The sequence below is a fragment of the Ruditapes philippinarum genome, unplaced genomic scaffold, assembly GCF_026571515.1.
Source record: "Ruditapes philippinarum isolate M1 unplaced genomic scaffold, ASM2657151v2 ctg10017_1_1_1_1, whole genome shotgun sequence".
Classification (NCBI taxonomy): domain Eukaryota; kingdom Metazoa; phylum Mollusca; class Bivalvia; order Venerida; family Veneridae; genus Ruditapes; species Ruditapes philippinarum.
In genome coordinates this window covers 13,340-35,070 of record NW_026855171.1, presented here as the reverse complement: position 1 = coordinate 35,070, position 21,731 = coordinate 13,340, and the positions used below count along the sequence as shown (strand labels likewise).

Genomic DNA, 21,731 nt, shown 5'->3' with positions numbered 1-21,731 from the left:
TCGATTTTTTAAATTCTGATAGTTTTTTCTGGTTATTTGTACATCCAAATACTACACATTGCTTTCCACCACTCTTTTTATATGACATGTTTGCAAATATGATTGAAATTGTCCGTTGAAATCAATAATACTTCGAAACATTCATAAGTAACCGGCGTCTTTGTTGAGATATTTGCAGTACCGTAATGGCGGCCGTGAAGAGTATTCAGGGGAGATAATCAGGTAAACACACTAATTTCTGGAATCGTCTATTATTGACCTAAAGGCGGAGTTTCTCATGCAAATAGAAATTGTACTTCCGATTTCTCCACAATGAGGTTGTAGATTTATGGCTTATAAACTCATTTTGGTTGCCTGGACACCAAAATAAGAACGGGAGTCGATATGAAACATATATAATTAACGATTAAATTTAATAAAAAGATAGTATGTAGTGAGGGAAATTGGCATATAAATTTAACAAAGTTGTTGCAAAATCTGCACTATAAACTGATGATTGTTATAATAACCCGTTGATAGACTTAATACACTTATAATGACAATTACAATGTACTTTCTTTTGTGCTGAGGTACAGTGTCAAGGATCATCTCTATCAATATCTTTCTTGGAACTGAAAAAAAAATGTAGTTACGTACATTGTAATGGATACAGTACGAGTTTTTCTTCAAAAGTGTCTTCTTCTTACGGAATTCCATAAACGGCAGCCTACTGTTTACTGTCAACTGCCTACTGTCAACTGCTTACTGTCAACTGCCTACTGTCAACTGCTTACTTCAAACTGCTTAATGCTTACAGCGACTGTTTAATGCTTACTGTTAATTGATAAATGCCTACTGCTACACCTGTCTAATGCCCGATTAATTGCCTGAAAGTAAATGTTGACTTTTATGTCCTTCTTCCAATGTGTTTATATGTTACAATGAGGCCGTTTGAAACAGTATTGGTCAAGGAATTACTCAGTATCATTTATGAAGACTTTGACTGAAACCTTGGAACTTGTTACATAAATACATGTACATGTATAATTCTCGTTTTACTAAGCAGAAAAATAAGTATATATCTTTGCAGGCATCTGGAACTTTTCCAAATCATAGACCTGTGAACTTTATAGAAATGTTAATTAACCAAATATTACAATTTTTTCTGTCATTAAATCTTGTTCGGTAATTTTGAGCTACCAAATATAACTGCTTGCTTAATTACTTATACATGTATATCCCTGGTCAAGCTTAGATACATCTACTATATAACATGTATATTATAATATTTGTTCATTAAATGATATTGACCCTACCCTATAACTATAGAGCTTAATGGTATTTTTAAACGGAGGCCTTGTAATGTCAAGAACGTCTTTGTTTTAACATTTAAATCACAATTGTCAGTTTTAAGTTCGCATTTTGAAAATAATGCTATAATGTTTTGTTAAAAAATAATCTAGGTAATGGTTCTCAAAACATAGATATATAGATTTTCAGAAAAAAATATATATACCAGTCACGTCTCGGATTACCAGTAGTTCATTCTGATGAACGTTAAACGTACTGGGAGAGTATACACACTTCGTGGTCCAAATCATACATGGAACCGTTTAGTTCTATCTAAAAAAGTTACTACTTGTTCTGGTGATTGTATACCGTACATTTATACCTTAATTCTACAAAGCCTTAGATTTGACTCAAGAAAATGTTACTTTAGTAGATGTTAAAAACGCATGATGAGTAACATGTCAATTCTTGTGTTATAATTGGAAAGTCGATGCATAATAAAATCATTGAAAGGTCTTTGAGGTACTTGGGCATTATTAATACAAAGTGTTGTTAGTATTTGTTTATCGATATGATGAACTGCGGTATCCTAAATTCGAGTCAATGTAATGCCTTCCGCATGTAGTTTCTTAGTTTTTGCAGTATTGCCTGTGTTACATTCTGATTTAAAGGCATTAAAACCACATGATAGAAAACAGATTAATCAATATATTACTGGACGGCCGTCTTTTTATTTCATTGCCTTAAGAAAGAGTGTTTAGGTTAACTTGTAAAGCTGTTTTGAAGAAATATATTCAGTTAACTTGCCAGATATTCGAGCTTCAGATGTATTTCTTATGGAGCTAATAATATAAAGTAATCTTCATCTTCCTAATACATACTTTTCGCGATCCCATCCATTTAAAATTGATGGACTAAGACACTGTTTAACCCGTTACCCGATACACACGCCTTTTAACGCCATTTTCACCCCCTTTTTGTTGTCTCAAATGGTGAAAAAATGCCTTATTTAGGCCCCCAGCACTTGTTTTTGTTTGAGAAATGCTGTTTAAAAATGTGACCACATTTTCGGCGCGGCCCCCAACCAAAAGATACATCAGGGGGTTGCCAGAAGGAGGCACAAGAAAGTTTTGGACTTTTGAGAGGCTTAAAATGACCCCAGATCGATCATAAGGTAACGTGTAACCAACGCTGAAAAGCATTTGACTCTATCTCAATCCATTTAGAAGTTGCAGCATTTTGAAATCAATTTTGATGGAAAAAAATCAACGCAAAATAGTGATTTTTGGCAATTTTGAGATGTCCCTTCGTTGCCATGGTAACAGGAAATTTAAGCCTAGGCATGTTGTTACAAAGGCAATGGTCCAGTTAACATTTGTGCCAAGTTTGATTAGTATTGAAGCAGTTTTTAAAGTTTTATAGCAATTTGAACTTGTAAAGAGAGATTTTTCAATGAAAACAGCCATTTTTCACAAAATGCTCATGAAGTAATGGGTTAAATGTGGACAATGTTGAATATTGTTTTTTTTTCAAATTGGTCATGTTACAACATTTAACAAACAAACTTTTCTTTATGGTTAACATATATACAACCATTTTCAATTCATTTTGTCATAATTTTGTTTTCCGGGGAGCTAAACATAAACAAAATTACAAGAAAATTATGATATTTTATTTTTAAAGAACTTTTTTATTTACAATTAAAACGAAAACAAAATACACTTATTGATTATAACACCGCATAAAAAGTATGTTTAGCCCCAATAATGAGACCAGTAAGCTAATATTTTCTCGTATACACCGTTATTTAAAATAAAAATTATGACACGCCTGTAAAAAATATCAAAATCTATATAAAATATTTGTAAATTTCGGGGAAGCAATTAATATAAAAGCAGAATTATAATTAAAAGTTCTGATATGAATTATATACATGTAGTTGTTATGAAATTATATTAATGTAAATATACTCTGCAATGTAAAGTGATATACACGTTGTAAGAAAGGTAACTTAAAAATGCTTCATATCATGTCATGGAAGCTCTACACTATCACGATGTCTTAGAACTGTTTACTATTGTTTTGCCAATTGAACTTGTCAAACCTCTAGAACCCTGATAAAAATAGTAACGACTTTCATTGGATGATTCTCGCAAATACGAAGGCAGATTTGCTCATTGGTTTTACTTGCGGTAATTGCAAAAAGAAATAGAAAAAATAACCAACCTAAAAGTTTACTTTTAAGTGTGTTTGTTAACAAGATAATTATAAAAATTATATAAAAGATGGATTTTAAACAAACACGTCAAAAAAATATATTGTAACATTAACATGATCATTTTGTCTATCAGAAATTTTTAAGTTAATTTAAATAGTTAAGAATCTATTATTTCTCATAGTTTTTCAATAGCACAATTGAATTTAAACAAGAGAATAACGATGGTTTTTCATAAAAGTAAAATAAGCTGGTTCAAACTGTAATTTATCACTTCATGTTTGCACTCTTTATGTCATTGAAATATTGAACGTTTTTGAAACAATTTGAATACAGCCAAGTTTGTCTTTGTTTATGCTTTCATAAGGAAGCCGAGTTAAACTCGCCTTTAAGATCCAATACATTCTTTTCCTCTTCCACTGTAATTTCAATATTTTCATAAAGGTGTATTGGTTATGTTACTTGTCTGTGAAGTCAATGAAAGTATAGGCTGTTCCTCCGTCAGATTTATTGGCGACGCCGGTGAGCGGCGTCGTCTATTATGGAATGCTCTTTATTTTTGCCTATGGAAGGAGCTGTTATTATTAGCAGTTAATTTCATGTTGTGTTAATTAGTTTTATTTTGATTCGTAAAAATCAAGTAAACAAATGTGTTGTGATATTTGTATTTAATAACTTTATGTAAAAAGCATGTGCATTGCGATATTATTTTCACGAAATTGCAGGTTAAGTTTAACAGCTTGTCCCTTAGTTTTATTGACAATACTAAAACCCGGATTTCGAATATCGTTGTGGTCTAGATTGAGGCCGTATCAGTTCATTTATTCATTTATACATTTTCAAAATTTTCCTACAAGAAGAAAGTTCACCTGCAATTGAGTATAAGGATAGGTAATGGAACTGTTGTAAACGATTATCCTATTGATTTTATCCTTATTACATTTATCTGTTGCGCAGAATGGTTGTTTTTACAAAGTGTACCAGTATCCGGATGTTGAAAGCTATCCGATTTTCTGCAATTACTGCTGTCACATGGCCACCTATTTTTTTATGAATACTTTACCATTAATTTGCATGGCTTATTAAAACTGAGCATGCAGCATTTCATAATTTTGCTGTTTAGGGTGTTCTTTTGGGTTTCAGGTGTTCTCTATTTTAAGGGGAAGTAACTCATGTTTACTAAATTATTTGTTCTTTTCTGTCTATCTTAGGTATTACTTATAATACTATTTTTATTGTATATAATTCACCAGTTGTAAGGTCATCAAAAGCATGTTAATGTTAATGTTAGGATTTCATATTTATTTAATAAAAACTTGGAATTATTAATGTTATGTGCATACATGTATATCTTAGACAGTAGTATATTGATATGTTGAGACTTATATTTTTTCTGCATTTAAAGAGATACAGTTATGTCATTATTATCAAAGGGATGAGACTTTCATTTAAAGTTATAAATGATAAAACATGTATTGATTGAAAATGTCCTTAAACTTGGATCAAGCAATATAATTAATAAAGTCTCAAAAATCATATTCTGAATACAATGTAGTTATTCTATTTTTTTTTTCTAACATGTGCATAGTTTGAAAAGGACAGCTTCTGTCTTATCTATTTGTAATGAAGGGACACCGGTCTCAACCACCAGGTCTCCTGAGTCAACCCGACAACAGACTGTACATAGAGTAGATTGTTACTTGCCCTTGAATAAATTTGTGCACTAAATTTATAGTGGGTGATTTGTGCCACATGAAAACCAACATAGTACAAAAAGTAACCGGGCGCCAGATGAAAACATGAAAATACAATCTACCACAAAGTGGTTTGTTTGTTGCATTTACATGTTTTTGCCCGGTGCCCTTGATGCAAAATTCAAATCAGCCTTCATTAAATTTCTTATGTTGGTCACAGGTTTGAGTTCTGGTCAAGCTCAAAGTTTTTCTCATCCTGTGACTGCATATAAGCATGAGTTCAATTTCCTATGCTCTGTAACATAAGAAATTCACGGACACAAATCGATATAGTGGGGAAATATGTTGTGGTTTAGAACTGTTTCATTATTAAAGAGAAAATGTGTAGCCGGCCGGATAGATCATTTGGTCTTCTGAAAGTCATGGGTTCGAGTCATGGTCAGGCAGTTTCAGTCAGGGTTTAGAAGTGATTTTTCAATTGACACATGTTTGATTCATTTAACAGATTGCATTATTTGAAATGGACAAAGGCAGTATTGCATGATACTTTTAGATCTACAAAGGGCATTTGATACAGTTGAACACACTATATTGCACATGAAGAAGTTGTTTTTCTTCTTCTTCATGAAACTTCAAGCATCTGCCATATATAATGACATTCTTACATGGTTTAAGTCTTATCTCTGATAGACCGCAGCTTGTGGATGTGGCTGGTACTCATTCTACTACTGCTCTGAGTACCTATGGTGTCCCCCTGATCTTCATTTTAGGTCCTCTTTTATGTCTAATATATGTCAATGACATGTCTTCAACCCTAAGCAATAAGCTTTTATTATAATGCACAGGCACGAGTATCAGACCTGGGAAGAAAAAATATGGCCAGATTGATAAAAAAAATAATGACCCCCTTTAAAAATATACTTCAAGTATATTTCTAAAGGGGATCATTATTTACATATTTTTTTTTTGGTTTTTATAAACACAGTTTTTTTACCAATCTGGTCATCGGGTCATATTTTTTCTTCCCAGGTCCTATACTCGTGCCTGTGATTATATGTCGATGACTCAGGAATCCTTGTGTCTCGTAAAATAAATCTGAAGAAATTCTTTCTTAAAGCATGAGTCTTATAAGATTGCTTAATTGACTATAAATTGTCTTTGCATCTTGGCAAGACAGAGTCTATTCTTTTTTGGTTTAAGTTTCAACTTAAACTGGCCCTAGCCTCCAGGTCACATGTAATGGTACTGCTATAAAGTTCACATCTTTTGTTAAGTATTTAGGTGCAAATCTGGATCAAATTCTTTTGGCGTCGCCCTTTGATGCTTTGCATCAATGCTTTTCTTGTCATCCTCTGTACTAGAATAAAATTGATTCTACAATTGAATTATTAACATTCAAAGCACATATCTTTGCAACATAAACTATCAAGAGTGCAATCAACTTAACAAAAATGCATTACATCTAATAAGGAATAACACATTTACAAGCGAGGGGCGTAGCTAGCTTTTTTCAACTTGTAGGCACATGAAAAGGGGGTGTGGGGGCGTAGCCCCTAGAAGCCAAAAACAAGTTCAGATTAAAAAGAGTAAAATGCGCGTTTCAAAGTATGTTCAAGGAAAATTATCAAAACAATAATTTTAAACTATGATATTGATTAAATGCAAATTTACTGAGGATGGTAAATCATGCACACACTTGATCATACTAAACGGCTTGAACACACTACCAACCCCACCCTCGCATGTTTTTATGGTATTTTTTGGGACTTTTAAAAATGTCAATTTCTTGACCACTTTGTAGGCCCGTGCCTATATGGCCTAATAGTAGCTACGCCACTGTAAAAGCTATAACTAACAGCCAATGAAAACTGAACCTAAATGATCTTGTAAATAAACTCACACATTTTTGATTATGAGAGAATGTTTAGCTTAAATTTCACCCGTGATTTCACCAGTATATTAGAGATATTCTTCTAGAAATGTATTACATTGTCAAATGAAAGTTTAATAAACTATGAAATTCTAAATAAAATAAGGGAGTGTTGACATAATGGTCCAGATCTCCGCCTCTCAACCGAGGAATAGTGGTGAGCTCACGCTTACTTACCATTGTTTTCCCAGCAGATTTTTTTTTCAACAAAATGGCGGGTGCACATGTGTGTACATTTGGAATACTTCTATTTGATCCATACATAGACTTAGACTGTCAATAAGCAGTTAGCAGTAGGCAGTGAGCAGCAGGCTGTCCAGTTTGCAGTAGGCAGTGAGTAGTAGGCTGTCGTTTATGGAATTCCGTATCTTACAGACGTAAGAAGACAGTTTGCTAGGATAAACAACAAATTGTCCGAGGCGAAGCCGAGGATAAATTGTTGTTTGTCCTAGCGAAGTGTCTTCTTCACGTCTGTAAGAAGACACTTTTGAAGAAAAAACGAGTAACTGTTTCCGACTTATACGACGTTTAAGTGTAAAGAACACACATTTAATTAGAAATAGATCTTATTGAAATTAAATGTATGTTCACGTTGAAAATATAAAACTATAGAAAATATTTGCATGGCCTTTTAGCTTTAGTAAGCAAATTGTATTCGCACGGAATTTTCGTGCACTTATTTCAATCGGACAGAATTCACTTTCATTCATGATAAACACTGTTAAAATGGCTGCCTTTATCAGAAAGATATTTTCACAGACACTTGGAGTATGGACCCCGCCCTTCTCCGCCCCTGAATATTAAAAACTAAAAGTATTGTTTATTACAAGAATTAGTTTTAAATTTGTGCTTATATTAGTATGAGACGGTTAAGTGTCTAACACGTGAACAAGTTTGAATAGAATTTCATAACGTTTTAAAAAAGTCAATTTTTTACCAACGCTTCAATTTCCTGAAGATACCAAGCTTCGAAATGTAAACACAACTGACCTACATATATTTCAGGTATTTATGTTATCGCATGCCATTTATTTCTGGTGTAAATCAGTCTATGCATATATTCCTTTAATAAATAAATGCATGTTATTATCAGATCGTACCTTTCTTCCAAGCTTTGCACATTTAATTATATTTTCATAACTGAGTCACATGCTTCTTTACGAATTCATGACCACTGGAATGTTTCCCGTAAATTACAGCGGGAAAATCGCTGGGAAAAAGAAATTCAATCGCAACTACTCGGCCCTTTCCGTCAGTCTTCTTGATTTGGTTTCTGTACTGATTAGGGGAAGTAACCGCTGCGGGGTTTTGGTTCTCGGCATGAAAATGAAAGCGCAAAACAGTGCCGAAACTCATTCCAGTCATCTCACATCAAAGGAAAGCGTACGTTGTTATCTTCATGAAATTATGATATTCTAGGGACTTTTTTAGACGTGGTTAAAATAGCGGAAAACATGTTTTATGTTCAAGACATGTGACCAGGTCGTAATAATATGCAAAAATATTTTGACGTACGGTTTGCACGATAAAAATAGGCTTGGTGTATACAAGTGCGGATCAAGAAGGGGAGCCACGCACATAACCCCAAGCGTCTGTGGATATTTTATGTCATTCAACATTGAAACCGTCTCTGACATGTTTAACGGATAACGTTTTGGACCCCAAATTTGGTAAGGTTTCCTTAACACATGCTTAGCTTAACGCAATAATCAGCTATATATGGCCGAATGATTTGTGTGTTTGTGGGGGGGGGGCAAGGGAGGGGGGGGGGGGGGGGGGGCAAGGGGGGGGGGGGCAAGGGAGGGGGGGGGCAAGGGAGGGGGGGGGCTGGAACAGTAAATGTTAGTTTCGTCAATGCTAAAATCAACAGATACAATGTTCCTAGAAATGGCCATCCAATTTATTTGATTCATTTCTCGATGAAATGAATTTTATGAGTTGGGCTATCTGGTTCGCTACAATTTTCCGTCAGTTTCTATGGTGTCCTGTTTGAGGCAGTTAAAATATCGCCTGTTACGATATCTCTTGTTTTAGCTCGACTACTCACAAAATAAGGAGAGCTATTGTAATTGTGAATTTGACAGAACTACGGCAATTTTTGAAGATAATTTTTTTATTCAGGCTCTTGTTTCACTATCAAGCACTGAGACTAGTCAAACGCACTGGTCTTTGTTAATAGATAAGTTAGGGAGATTTAACATTCTCGTTCGAAGACTTTTCACTATTGACACTGGTAATAAGTTAAAGTTCTCGAAAGAAACATGCGAAAATTAAGGTTAAAGCTGCTTGCCTCAAGATGAGTCAAAATATTTCAATAAAATCAAACATCAGAAATGTGAACTATGATTTAAGGAAAAGTAAAATGATGCAAGATTCAAGTGATACATGTTTTACAAGTTATGTGCGGTGAAGGACTGATTTTTTAGTATTCACAACTATATTTCTATTGCGTTACTAACGCAGTAAGGCATATTTTAACCACTTTTTGGTAATTTACGTGGGCTGTAAGTGTCATTGATAATGTGTAAATTGCTTCCTTAAATTCAAATACATTTTCAAAATTTTCATGAAAATTAGCATGCATCTGGAGGCGTGCTGCTTTAATCATCGCGAAGATTTTTACATTTTGATTCGCACCGGGATTTAAGTATGAGAAAGTATAAGCATGAGACAAATTCAACGTTGTATAGCGCGAAAAGTTTCTTGCGAGAATGTAAAATATTGCCACTTTTTCTATGAAAATACAGAAAGAGGGGTAAGACTTTAGAAAAAAATAGCATGTCAATAGGAGACCTTCAACTGGCCCAAGCAGGACACCGTATATTTCAACTGTATTAAATCCACGTGGAAAGTAACGGTTATTTAAAAGTGTCTTCTTACAGACGTAAGAAGACACTTTTTGAATAGCTCTGCTGGGGGTATAGTCGTATAAAAATTGATAAAGGTTGATTAAATATTCATTAATATTTTTATGCCAATCAATATAAAAATATCAAAGAAATAAGGATTCAACTGAAATTAAGAACACAATTGTGCTCTTCTCAAATATCGTTAGTGGTTGACGGAGGCCAAGTAGCCATTGAGACAATCCCTCTGTCAGAAGAAGTTTGCTGCACGATCAAATCTAGAAACGCCTACTATTTTACGCTAGCTTAAATAGTAGTAATAATCTCCTAATTATCCGCAAATAACGCGAACTAATATTGGAGATGTGCCATTACAAGTCCGGTATATAAAGCGTATTTTGGTATCGGAACATCCATTCAGTCTTTGATTTCCAATAAAATAGTACGCACTTATTGTTGGAGCTTTTAAACATGAGATACTTAAAAGGTAAGATTGATAATTTGCCTTTCTAAACATTGTTCATACTGGTTTTGTATTCATTGTGATTATGTAATTCAAGATAATTTTTTATGTAAGTCGGAGTTATTGTGTTCAAGTATAACGCACTCCAACCGCTTCTTTATACGAAACAGATTTTTTTCTATGGTTTATAATTTCATTTTTTTTCTGCACACGTATCATAATATCGTTTTATTTTATGCCTTTCAGTGGATTACTGATTTATCCGTGAAAATTATATTTGATAATTTCACTGTGAAAATTATCAAAATATAATTTCACACTTTTCAATGACGAAACTACTTTTTTAAAGATTTTCCCCATGTGGTACCTCAATTTTATTTTTACTGACAATTCTGACAATGTCAGGCTGTTTAAAGAAAAATCAAAGCTGAAATTGATAAATAACTTAAATGTCAAAAGTAATTATAAGAAGAAAACTTACTTCTATTCATTCAAATTCCAATCACCAAATTTCGTCTCTAAATTTTTTTGTTTCATTTTTACAGTCTGAAAAATACATTCCTTCCACATGCAAAACTGCTCTTGATGACATTTAGACATATTAAAGTATCCTACGAGCAATAACTGCCGTATGCTTTATGAAAAATTGAAAAGCAATGACCGCCATCAGCGAAGAATAAGTAAACAACCCACCTTTCCTGAGCCAGCTTCCAACTTTTCCATTTTCCTAGCTGTTTTTTGAATGTTTTCACATCTGTCAACACTTATTTTTTGTCTGTTACAATCCTCAAATAAGTTTTCTTTCTTTTAAAAAGGTGTATAACTAACAAATCCAAATGATATCCCTCTGAATCAAACACAATAATTTTCCTCCCGTGAAATACACAACTTTAAAAAATGGCTGCCGCTTACATTTAACAAAGCCAGGTCTAATATAAATTCGCAGTAAGTAACAGAAATTTGGATGGATGGTTGGACTTTTTCTCCTACAAGAATTGTTTGTTTTTATTATTAAGGAGAAATGACTGCCTTGATATTTTTAATCTAAGGAAAGATTTAGTAATAAATACTAGAACCAATTTCCAAGATATGGGGGCTGGGCAGCACCGCCTGACATAAAATTGAAATATTCTCAGTTGGAAAAACTAGCATGTAATTGTTTAGTTAACACTATTTTTTAGGTACTTTATCTTTTTCTATCTCAAATCCATATATACATTTAAACAACAAACTCTGATTATTATTTACACCCAAAACAAAGAACTCTGATCATTATTTACACCCAAAACAAATATCATTTATCAATCACTTTTACGAAATATCTTTTCACGTATACGTTTTTTATACGAAACAATACTAGACACCTTGCGAGCCCAAACTCTAACAACATATATATTTTTTTAATAAAATGAATAATATCACCGTCATTTAACGTTGATTGCCGAACTTATTTTTAAGCTCAAGACTTCTTGTATTTAATGAGAAATTCCGATTAAATGGGGCTCTCCTGAGGCGGGTGACGTTGGTAACTCTGTTACAAATTCTTGTTCTTTTTATTATTATGGTTACTTTCGAGTTTCAATTTGAGTTAAATAGCTTTTTATCATCATTGTTATTATAATTATTTTCGGTACTATTATTATTATTATTACACTGTGCTCAAATATCCGTCATATATATGGCCAGAATCTACAGAGGGCTGTGAACTCGAGCCCCTCTAGAAAGTCTGTCCCTGCTGATACAGTCGTGTGAAGATGATACTTCATTATTTCACCCTTAAATTGTACATTTTATTAAACATCTTTAAAAATGTAGTTAAATCCTATCAAAACCTATCAACTGCACACAAAAGGCTAAATATTCAGGGGAAATAACTCCATGTTTAAAGGACCAGGACAGTCAGAAGACATGCGCATCTCCTTTCTGAAATCCAGTGAGTACTTGCAGAGAAATAGTGCGGAAACAAATGTTACTCTATATACATAGTGCATTGCTAATCATTCATAATTCTGTGTTAAAAGTTCCGACCGGGACAGTCGAATAACATGCGCATCTTCTCCTGGTGTTGGAGGTACTCACAAAGTTTCATGGACATTTTAAAAGGTGTTGTTACAGACTATATGCTTTCGGGGAGCATAAAAAATGTTTGGTCAGTCTGATTAAAAAAAGTATTCTTTCTGAGCTTTTCTATTAAGCAAAATACTAAAAATTCTTAACATTTTAATAACCCTTTTAATTTATATTTTCAAAATATCGACGAAGTGCTGCAGTATGCTATTAGAAAAATGCATATGGCATACTGCGTGACCTCTTCCGACGCAATATGTCTTACTGCAGCAGTAAGCCTTTAAATGTGCGGCAGTATGCCATATAACCTGCGGCAGGCGCATGTCGCTAAAATCAAGTGTCAAGTATTTTCATAAATTTTGTAAACTCTACACCAAATATCGAAATTCGGAGAATGCTATGCCATGTAGATTTGATTAATGTTTCCCGAGAACGTAAAGTTGTTATAATTGTGTTTGGAATGTAGTTGTGGCGGCGTTTCCCAGTTAGCGAATTTAGCGACGAAATGGACCGTTTCATCATGAAACAGAATATTTTTGCTCCAATTTTCATATAAACAGCGATTCAGATTAAAGACAAACACATGTAAAGTAGATATAATGCATGGAAATGAAATAAGATTGAAATCAGACCAAACCATTAGTTAATAAATTTTTTATAGGTATTTGTTCTGGGAGAAAGCTCTGTCGTAAAGGAGGTAGACATGTCGTCAAAGAGATACGACGTAGCTCTATGGTTACGTATAAAGTGTCTGATTGTTTGTGTATATGTTATTCATTTTATTTATCTCGGCACAAACATTTAATAAAAACAATATTATACTAATGTTATTACTATACATTTATATCATGACGTAATTTACATAATAAAACATTAACATTTACAGCGTTCAAATTGTTATCGACTCATTCTTTTTCACTGCACGCAACTTTTACTTTTATATTTGTGATAATAGCATACTGTAGTATCTTTACTTGTGTAGTATTGAATGAAGTATTGAACCTGCGCTCATTCAATGTCCTTTTAGTTTATACATATACAATCACTTTTCCAAGTTACATTTAGAACTTAACTTAAAAATACATGTTAAGATTTTTTAACTTTTGTACAGAACTTACAAAAACATAAACAGTAAATATTTGTCCTTTTTCAGATGACTGACACGAGTAGTTTTGCTTATATGTCGGATACACTCAATATTAAAATACATAATGTAATACATGTATATACGAAATTGTATTTTAAGATACAGTCAGATCGAAATTCTCACGAATGATCTTAAAAAATAAACATTGTCATGGAAATATTTTTGATGGTGGTGTTTAAAGTATAATGTTTCAGCAACCGTACGCGCTAATTCACTCCTTCAGTTTCATGTACAATATAGATATTAGTTTATTTTTTTTCCGTGGTGCTCGTTTCGGCCACAGAATTGCACAATTTTGCATTACTTTTTCACACTGCCTGCGTTATTTGCACCACACTGCATTACTGGATATTCATGGTGTTTAACGGAAAAATGGACTAGCTGGACTAGTATGTTAGCTAAAAAGTAAACTCACTGGACATTTTAAATAGAGAACAAACAATCTTCTCAGAAACCTTTAAAAACAAGAACACCAAAATTAAGGTCAATAAATATTTCTTGTTGCAACTATCGCATTCATATTTCTATTTCTTTCTTCATAATTATACCCGCTATATCAACATCATGAAGATCTTTTTCACCGAAAACCTTTTCAATTTTTTGCCCATATCATTTTTGGTCCCCTTAAAAACCATAGAACTATCTCCTTAGTGACATGACTACCACCTTCACAACAAAGCTGTCTCCCAGAACAAATATCCTATATTTTCTTTTTTACTAATGTTTTGATCTGATTTCAATCTTAATTCATTTCTAGACCTAATATCTTCTTGAAACGTATTTGTTTTTAATCTGAATCGCTGTTTTGATGAAAATTGGAGGAAAAATAATTTGTTCAACGCTGAAATCGCTAACTGGGAAACGCCAGAGCGGAGCGTTATTTAGAGCTAACTTTAATCAGATTGCATGTAACAAATAAGTAGATATATAAATTAAAAGAAGTATCAAAATACCGTTATATGTGGAAGTTAAACACATTGTTGTTCTTTGTTAGAAAAAAAGTGGCCTAGTGGTTAAGGTGTCTGCCTCTCAACTCAGAGATCATGGGTTCGAGCCCTACACGGGTCACGACCATGTTTCTTCATATGACACCAGTACTGGTTGGTCCCAGGAAGCAGACTCGAAAGTGATTAATATAAGTTGCAAGAACTTGTTTCGCAATCGTTCTTAAAACCAAACCGACCTCGGAGTTAATACGAATTGAAAGTAGTCCTACCACTTGGTTTCAGATGTAAACAAAAAGAGAGAGTGTAATTTTCGATAATATTAAACGAATGTATATATTTGACATCCAAACAAAGATAAAGTATGTTTCGGTACAATAATAATTGAAAATATGTCTGACATCTATATTTGATTTAAATATACCCAAATATTCCCACTTGTGTACTATTTTAAACAAATCCGACTTAGAGTCTACAGGTTGTCATTTTTTTATTTTCGGTTTCTACAACCATAAAAATAAAAATTGTGTATTGTTTGTTTGTTAGTTCACTTATTTATCTAATTTAACTATCTTGAGCACATAATTAAAATGTAATTAATAAAATATCTTTAACTTCTGGGTTCTAAAGTTTTTGTTGTTTTTTTTTTAAAAAAAATATTTATCAGAAAAATAAAAACAGAATTGTTATTCATTTCTTTAAATTTTTGTTTAGAATAAAATATTTTGGTTCGTTAACTTACTGTGTTATGCGTTTTGGTAATAACGTTGCACAGATTCGGCGTTACTTTTACGCTATTTGCACATTCCTGCGTTACTGGATATGCACGGTGTTATTGACTTGCGTGTATTTTAAGTAAAAATTTTATATGTATATAATAATGAAATAACTGGTACTGTTCTTAGGTATCAGATGTATAACTGACAATGTCATTTAAAACTTTATATCATATTTTTAACACAAATACAAACAAGAAATGTCGAACGACACATAGGCCCCCCCTTCTTAGCCCTTGACTTATACTATTGGCAATTTTGTTATAGAAACATGCTATAGATGGGTACATGGAACTGTTCAGTTATGGAAAAAAATAATGACCAATATATGACCTGAAACTGAATGAAATTTATCATTAATAAGTTATACAAGTTGGAGGGTAGCTGGAATAAAATATATATTATCATATAAATGTAACCATTCTGACATTTAAGGCCCCTGTGTCCTTGACCTTTGACTCCAAAATCAATAGGGGTCATCTACTTGTTATAGGCATTCAATATGTGGAATATTAAGAGTTTGTAAGAAAATGAGCCGAAACCATTCTGACATTAAGGGCCATGTGACCTTGACCTAGTGACCCCAAAAACAACAGGGATCATCTACTAGTTATGACCAATTAATATGTAAAATATGAAGACTTTGTGATAAATAGTTTTCAAAATTATCAGTGGAAACCATTTTGATATTTAAAGCGACTGTGGCCTTGACCTTTGACCTAGTGACCCCAAAATCATTAAGGGTTATCTAGTAGCTATTACCAATCAGTATGTAAATAATGAAGACTTTGTGATAAGTAGTTTTCAAGATAATTAGCAGAAACCATTCTGACATTTAAGGCCCTGTGACATTGACCTTTGCCCTAGTGATCCAGATTCCTTTAACCTAGTTACCCCAAAATCATAAGTAGTCATCTATTAGTTATTACCAATCAGTATGTAGAATATGACGATGTGATAAATAGTTTTCAAGATAATCAGCAGAAACCATTCTGACATTTAAGGAATCTGTGGCCTTGACATTTCACCTGGTGATCCCAAAATCAGTAGGGTCATCTACTAGTAATGACCAATCAGTATGTGAAATATGATGACATGTTATTCATAGTTTTCAAGATAATTAGCGAAAACCACTTTGACATTTAAGGCCCCTGTGGCCTTGATCTTTGACCTAGTGACCCTAAAACCAATATGAGCCATATACTAGTTATGGGCAATCAGTTTTTGAAAAATTAAGTCTTTGTGATGAATAGTTTTCAAAATAATCAGCGGAAACCATTCTTACAATTAAGGAACCTGTCACCGTGACCTTGACCTAGTGACCCCAACATCAATAAGGTCATATACAAGGTATGACCAATCAGTATGTGAAATATGAAGACTTTGTAATATCTAGTTTTCAACATAATGAGCGGAAACCATTCTGACATTTAAGGCCCCTGTGACCTTGACCTTTGACGTAGTGACCCCAAGATCAACAGGTACATGTACATCTACTAGTTATGACTAATCAGTTTGTGAAATATGAAGACATTGTGATGAATAGTTTTCAAGATAATCAGCGGAAACTATTCTGACATTTAAGGTCACTGTGACATTCATCTTTGACCTAGTGACCCAAAAATCAATAGGGGTCATTTACTAGTAATGACCAATCAGTATGTGGAATATGAAGACTGTGGATATATATAGATTTCAAGCTAATCAGCAAATACCATGTGGTCTACAGACGGACAGACGGACAGACAGATCGACCGACATTAGCAAAACAATACACTCCCTCTTCTTCGAAGGAGGGGCATAAAATAACCAAAGTTTACCATCTTGTTGAAAAAATATTGACTTTTTTTAGTTAAATATTGTATCAGTTGAATGTGTAGAATAATAATAATAATAATAATAATAATGATAATAATAATAATAATTATAATAATAATAATAATAATAATTATAATAATAATAATAATAATAATAATAATAATGATAATAATAATAATAATAATAATAATAATAATAATAATAATAATAATAATAATAATGATAACAACAAAAACAACAACATTAATTAATGAATGTTTTCATCAGTTTAAAAACATTTTAACTTATTTCATCTTAATCTAACTTAAGAAGTTGTATTTTTGAAATAAAAAGCAAAGAAAAGCATATCTATAAAATACTCCGTGATCGTAAGGGGGAATTCTTAAACAACCGTTTTTTCCATGCCTCTTTATGGCAATCTTGACCACAAAGCTATAAGGTATCTTTTGTGTTTCTGTTAAAAGCTATTTTATATGATTTTCTAACTTTTACCTTAAACTAACTCGGAATTGACTGTGAAATTCTACTACATTTCTATGTAGGGCGATGCTTTTTTTGAACTAGGCAGATTGCACATGCGCGAGAAAAAAATAATACTTCCGGTCAATTTTTCTTAGCAACAGACTGCGTCGTAAAAAGGTCTATTAGTAAACTTAGCCAAGCAGCCTTAGAACGTGCGAATAAGGACCGCGTCGAAAGATCATGTCCTTTCATGGACAAGTCTAATTTCCTTTAGGAATTTGATCTAAAAAGTTAAGAGTTAATTTTCTGGGAGATGGACAATGCTAAAGCTGTTCAGCCGTTGACATACCAACGGCATGAAAACACAGCAATGAAATATCAATCTCCAAACACAGTTCTAATGACCGTTTTACGATTATCTGATCTATAATAAATCTTGAATAGGTGTAAGGCACTACGGAGAATTGTATTCTTAGACAGAATCCAATGAGATACCAACCGATGTGATTGATTGTTCCTCTGTTAATAAAAGCCAATTTTAGATCACAATAATGTTCTATCATATATGGAAATTACGACTATTACTTGGTATTGACCATTGTACCGTTTATTGCATGTTAAGCGAATGTCAGCAAGCAATGAGTTGTGGTCAGAAAATGGATGTGCATTGACTATGTCATGGAAGTCATTTAGTACCTTGCTTCTAATTACATGTGATATGAATATATCTGACACACTACATGTGAATCAGACATTTCAGGCATACATAGTGTATCTTTCTTATTTATATAGCGCACAATACTAGTATACGTGAATCAAATATTTCAGGCATACAAAACGTATCTATAAACTAATTTATATAGCGCACAATATACGTAAATCGGACATTTTAGGCATACATAATGTATCTATAAACTTATTTATGTAGCGTACAATATACGTAAATCGGACATTTCAGGCGTATCTAACTTATTAATATAGCGCACAATCAACGTGAATATACATTTGTATCTACAGACTTATTTATATAGCGCACAATATACGTAAATCGGACATTTTAGGCATACATAATGTATCTATAAACTTATTTATGTAGCGTACAATATACGTAAATCGGACATTTCAGGCGTATCTAACTTATTAATATAGCGCACAATCAACGTGAATATACATTTGTATCTACAGACTTATTTATATAGCGCACAATATACGTGAATCGGACATTTTAGGCATACATAATGTATCTATAAACTTATTTGTGTAGCGTACAATATACGTAAATCGGACATTTCAGGCGTATCTAACTTATTAATATAGCGCACAATCAACGTGAATATACATTTGTATCTACAGACTTATTTATATAGCGCACAATATACGTGAATCGGACATTTTAGGCATACATAATGTATCTATAAACTTATTTGTGTAGCGTACAATATACGTAAATCGGACATTTCAGGCGTATCTAACTTATTAATATAGCGCACAATCAACGTGAATATACATTTGTATCTACAGACTTATTTATATAGCGCACAATATACGTGAATCGGACATTTTAGGCATACATAATGTATCTATAAACTTATTTATGTAGCGTACAATATACGTAAATCGGACATTTCAGACACACAGAATGTGTCTATAAACTTACTTATGTAGCGCACAATATACGTGAAGCATACATAATGTGTCTATAAGCTGGTTTATATAGTGTACAATATACATGAATCGGACATTTCAATCATACACAATGTATCTACATGTATTATAAAGTGTACAATATAAGTGACTCGGACATTTCAGGCATACATAATGTATCTATAATAAAGTGTACAATATAAGTGACTCGGACATTTCAGGCATACATAATGTATCTATAATAAAGTGTACAATTTAAGTGGATCGGACATTTCAGGCATACATAATATATCGATATGCTTGTTTATACAAAAGTGTATAACCTATGTATAATGTATGTTCGTGTCAAGTGTGTTGTGTAATTGTATGTTTCATGTCTTGATACCATTATCTATTTTATCTATAAAATTATTTTTTGTTGTAGATTTCAGTGTATTTGGATTACTTGTAATATCCCTTTTCAACATGATCAATACATCCATTCAGATCCCACTAGAACAACAAGTAGAAGAAAGCAAAGAAGTTAAATTTTGTCTCCTTGAGTGCATGGCATGCAAAGAACTATGGGGAGGAAACTATGATGGACACGCATGCGCAAGCGGGTGCTTCTTAACAGAAGGAAGAAGCATTGACCAAGACTGTAGACTTGGAACTAATATGCCGAAAAGATACACAGATCTTAAATCAACAGACCAGTGCAAGAAACAGTGTGAAATTTGTACAATGAAATATTCATCCCGAAACTATGATAAAAGCAAATGTCTTGAAACATGTGACCAAGTATTAGGAAAAGAAAGAGATGAGACCTGCAATAAATTTCTAAGTTTATATAAAATAAAATAACAAACTATAGTAACACTTGATTACAAATCAAAATATCATGTATATTATGTGCAAACGACTTGCTTTTTCAAGTCAAATAACATTCGAACAATAGCCATGAGTTTTTTTCCAAATCAAACATTAATTTAGATGGTAAAATAAACTATAAAATTAAATATATTATTTATTCATGCATTTGTTGTTGTTTTGTTGTTGTTTTTTGTCCGCTTACAATAACTACAACACTGACAGTCTCGAGGTGTTATCTGGCAACTTTGTTTAAAACATAGCTAAGTATTTTGTTTCTTGATCGAAACTCAGCTCTATATATATATTGCCTTATCTAACATACAAACGTTACTGGTAATTGACCTAAATGTTGTTCATAACTTGTTTTCCAGCCATTAACACACTAAAAGCATTGATAACATGATATAGCATTTAGATCATTTTTGGAAATAAGTCTTTTATGAAGTTCTTTATTACAAATGTTAAGCTATGATAAAAATATACTATTGTTGAATTTGTTCTATATTTCATCTTTGTATCATTCAAATGACTAGGGCATTCGTTTACATCTGATTTTTATCATTTTACTTGAATAGAAATATATATAAAAAAATGAAATTCAATAGAAAACACATATGTTAATGTTATAACGTTATAAATTTCAGAGCCTTTTTGTCATAATTTTGCATGCTGTATTGTTTTGCTATGTAATGTTTAGTTTCAGAAAAGATACTACTCGTATAAAGAGCGTTTGTCGCTTTAAGTCAGACAACGCAGCATTGTAACACCGCACTTTGGGATCAAACGAACTTGGGGTCCGACCCCAGAGTGCGTTTACGCACTTTAGGGTCCGATTTTGAACCCAAAGTGGGTTAAACACATAGGTACATATGCATTTTTTAACATCAGACTAGCGACCGCACTTTGGGGTCATAAAAATTCAATCAATAAAATGAATACTCGTGATGTTTCACATAATATATTGCAGTCAAAGCCAATGGTAAACAAAAATCAAGGTATTGAATAGAGGCAAAACATGTGTAGTAGAATCAATAGGGGTTTTAAATGGGAGAGGAACTTTCATCAAATAAAGAATTTGTATCAATTAATAAACTCAAAATATTTTTTCTCACATTTTCCATGTATTTCAAAAGAATGTACACCTTTCATTAACTCCGTTGTTTTAGCTAATTGCATTATTTTCCCGTTTATTTTAACTGATACATTTTATAGAAATATAATAGTCTTAGCATAGACAAAGGTATTAATTCTGGGAAATCTTAATAAGACATTTCAGTAAAAATTGTGCCTGATTATATGTTGAAATGGCCATTTATTTAGCTCATCTAAATGTGACATTTGTGAAACTTGATTAGGTGTAGATCCGGCCTTTAGTAGTAGTCCGTACAGGCAGTACACAAAAATGTCATAAACTATTTAAGTAGTCACACATTCATAATCAAAGGGCTGCAAGCTCTGTGGTATCAACTAAATCGTACAGTATATCTGTATGCACTTTCCTGTATAAGTTTTTTTATATACTATAATTCATCTTGCAGGGGCACAGAGATGCAGCGACTGCGTTTAGATTTTTTACTGTAACAGATTGAGTTTGATACATACGG

The 21,731-nt window shown here is 32.7% G+C and overlaps 1 protein-coding gene across 1 annotated transcript; it reads left to right on the top strand.

Annotated features, from left to right (window-relative positions):
- Positions 1 to 10,312: 10,312 nt before the first annotated feature.
- LOC132742309 (uncharacterized) lies at positions 10,313 to 20,288 on the top strand. Its single transcript, XM_060730675.1, has 2 exons — positions 10,313 to 10,441; positions 19,700 to 20,288. The coding sequence occupies exons 1-2, from the start codon at positions 10,426 to 10,428 to the stop codon at positions 20,116 to 20,118; spliced, it is 435 nt and encodes a 144-aa protein (XP_060586658.1). The 5' UTR covers positions 10,313 to 10,425; the 3' UTR covers positions 20,119 to 20,288.
- Positions 20,289 to 21,731: the final 1,443 nt, after the last annotated feature.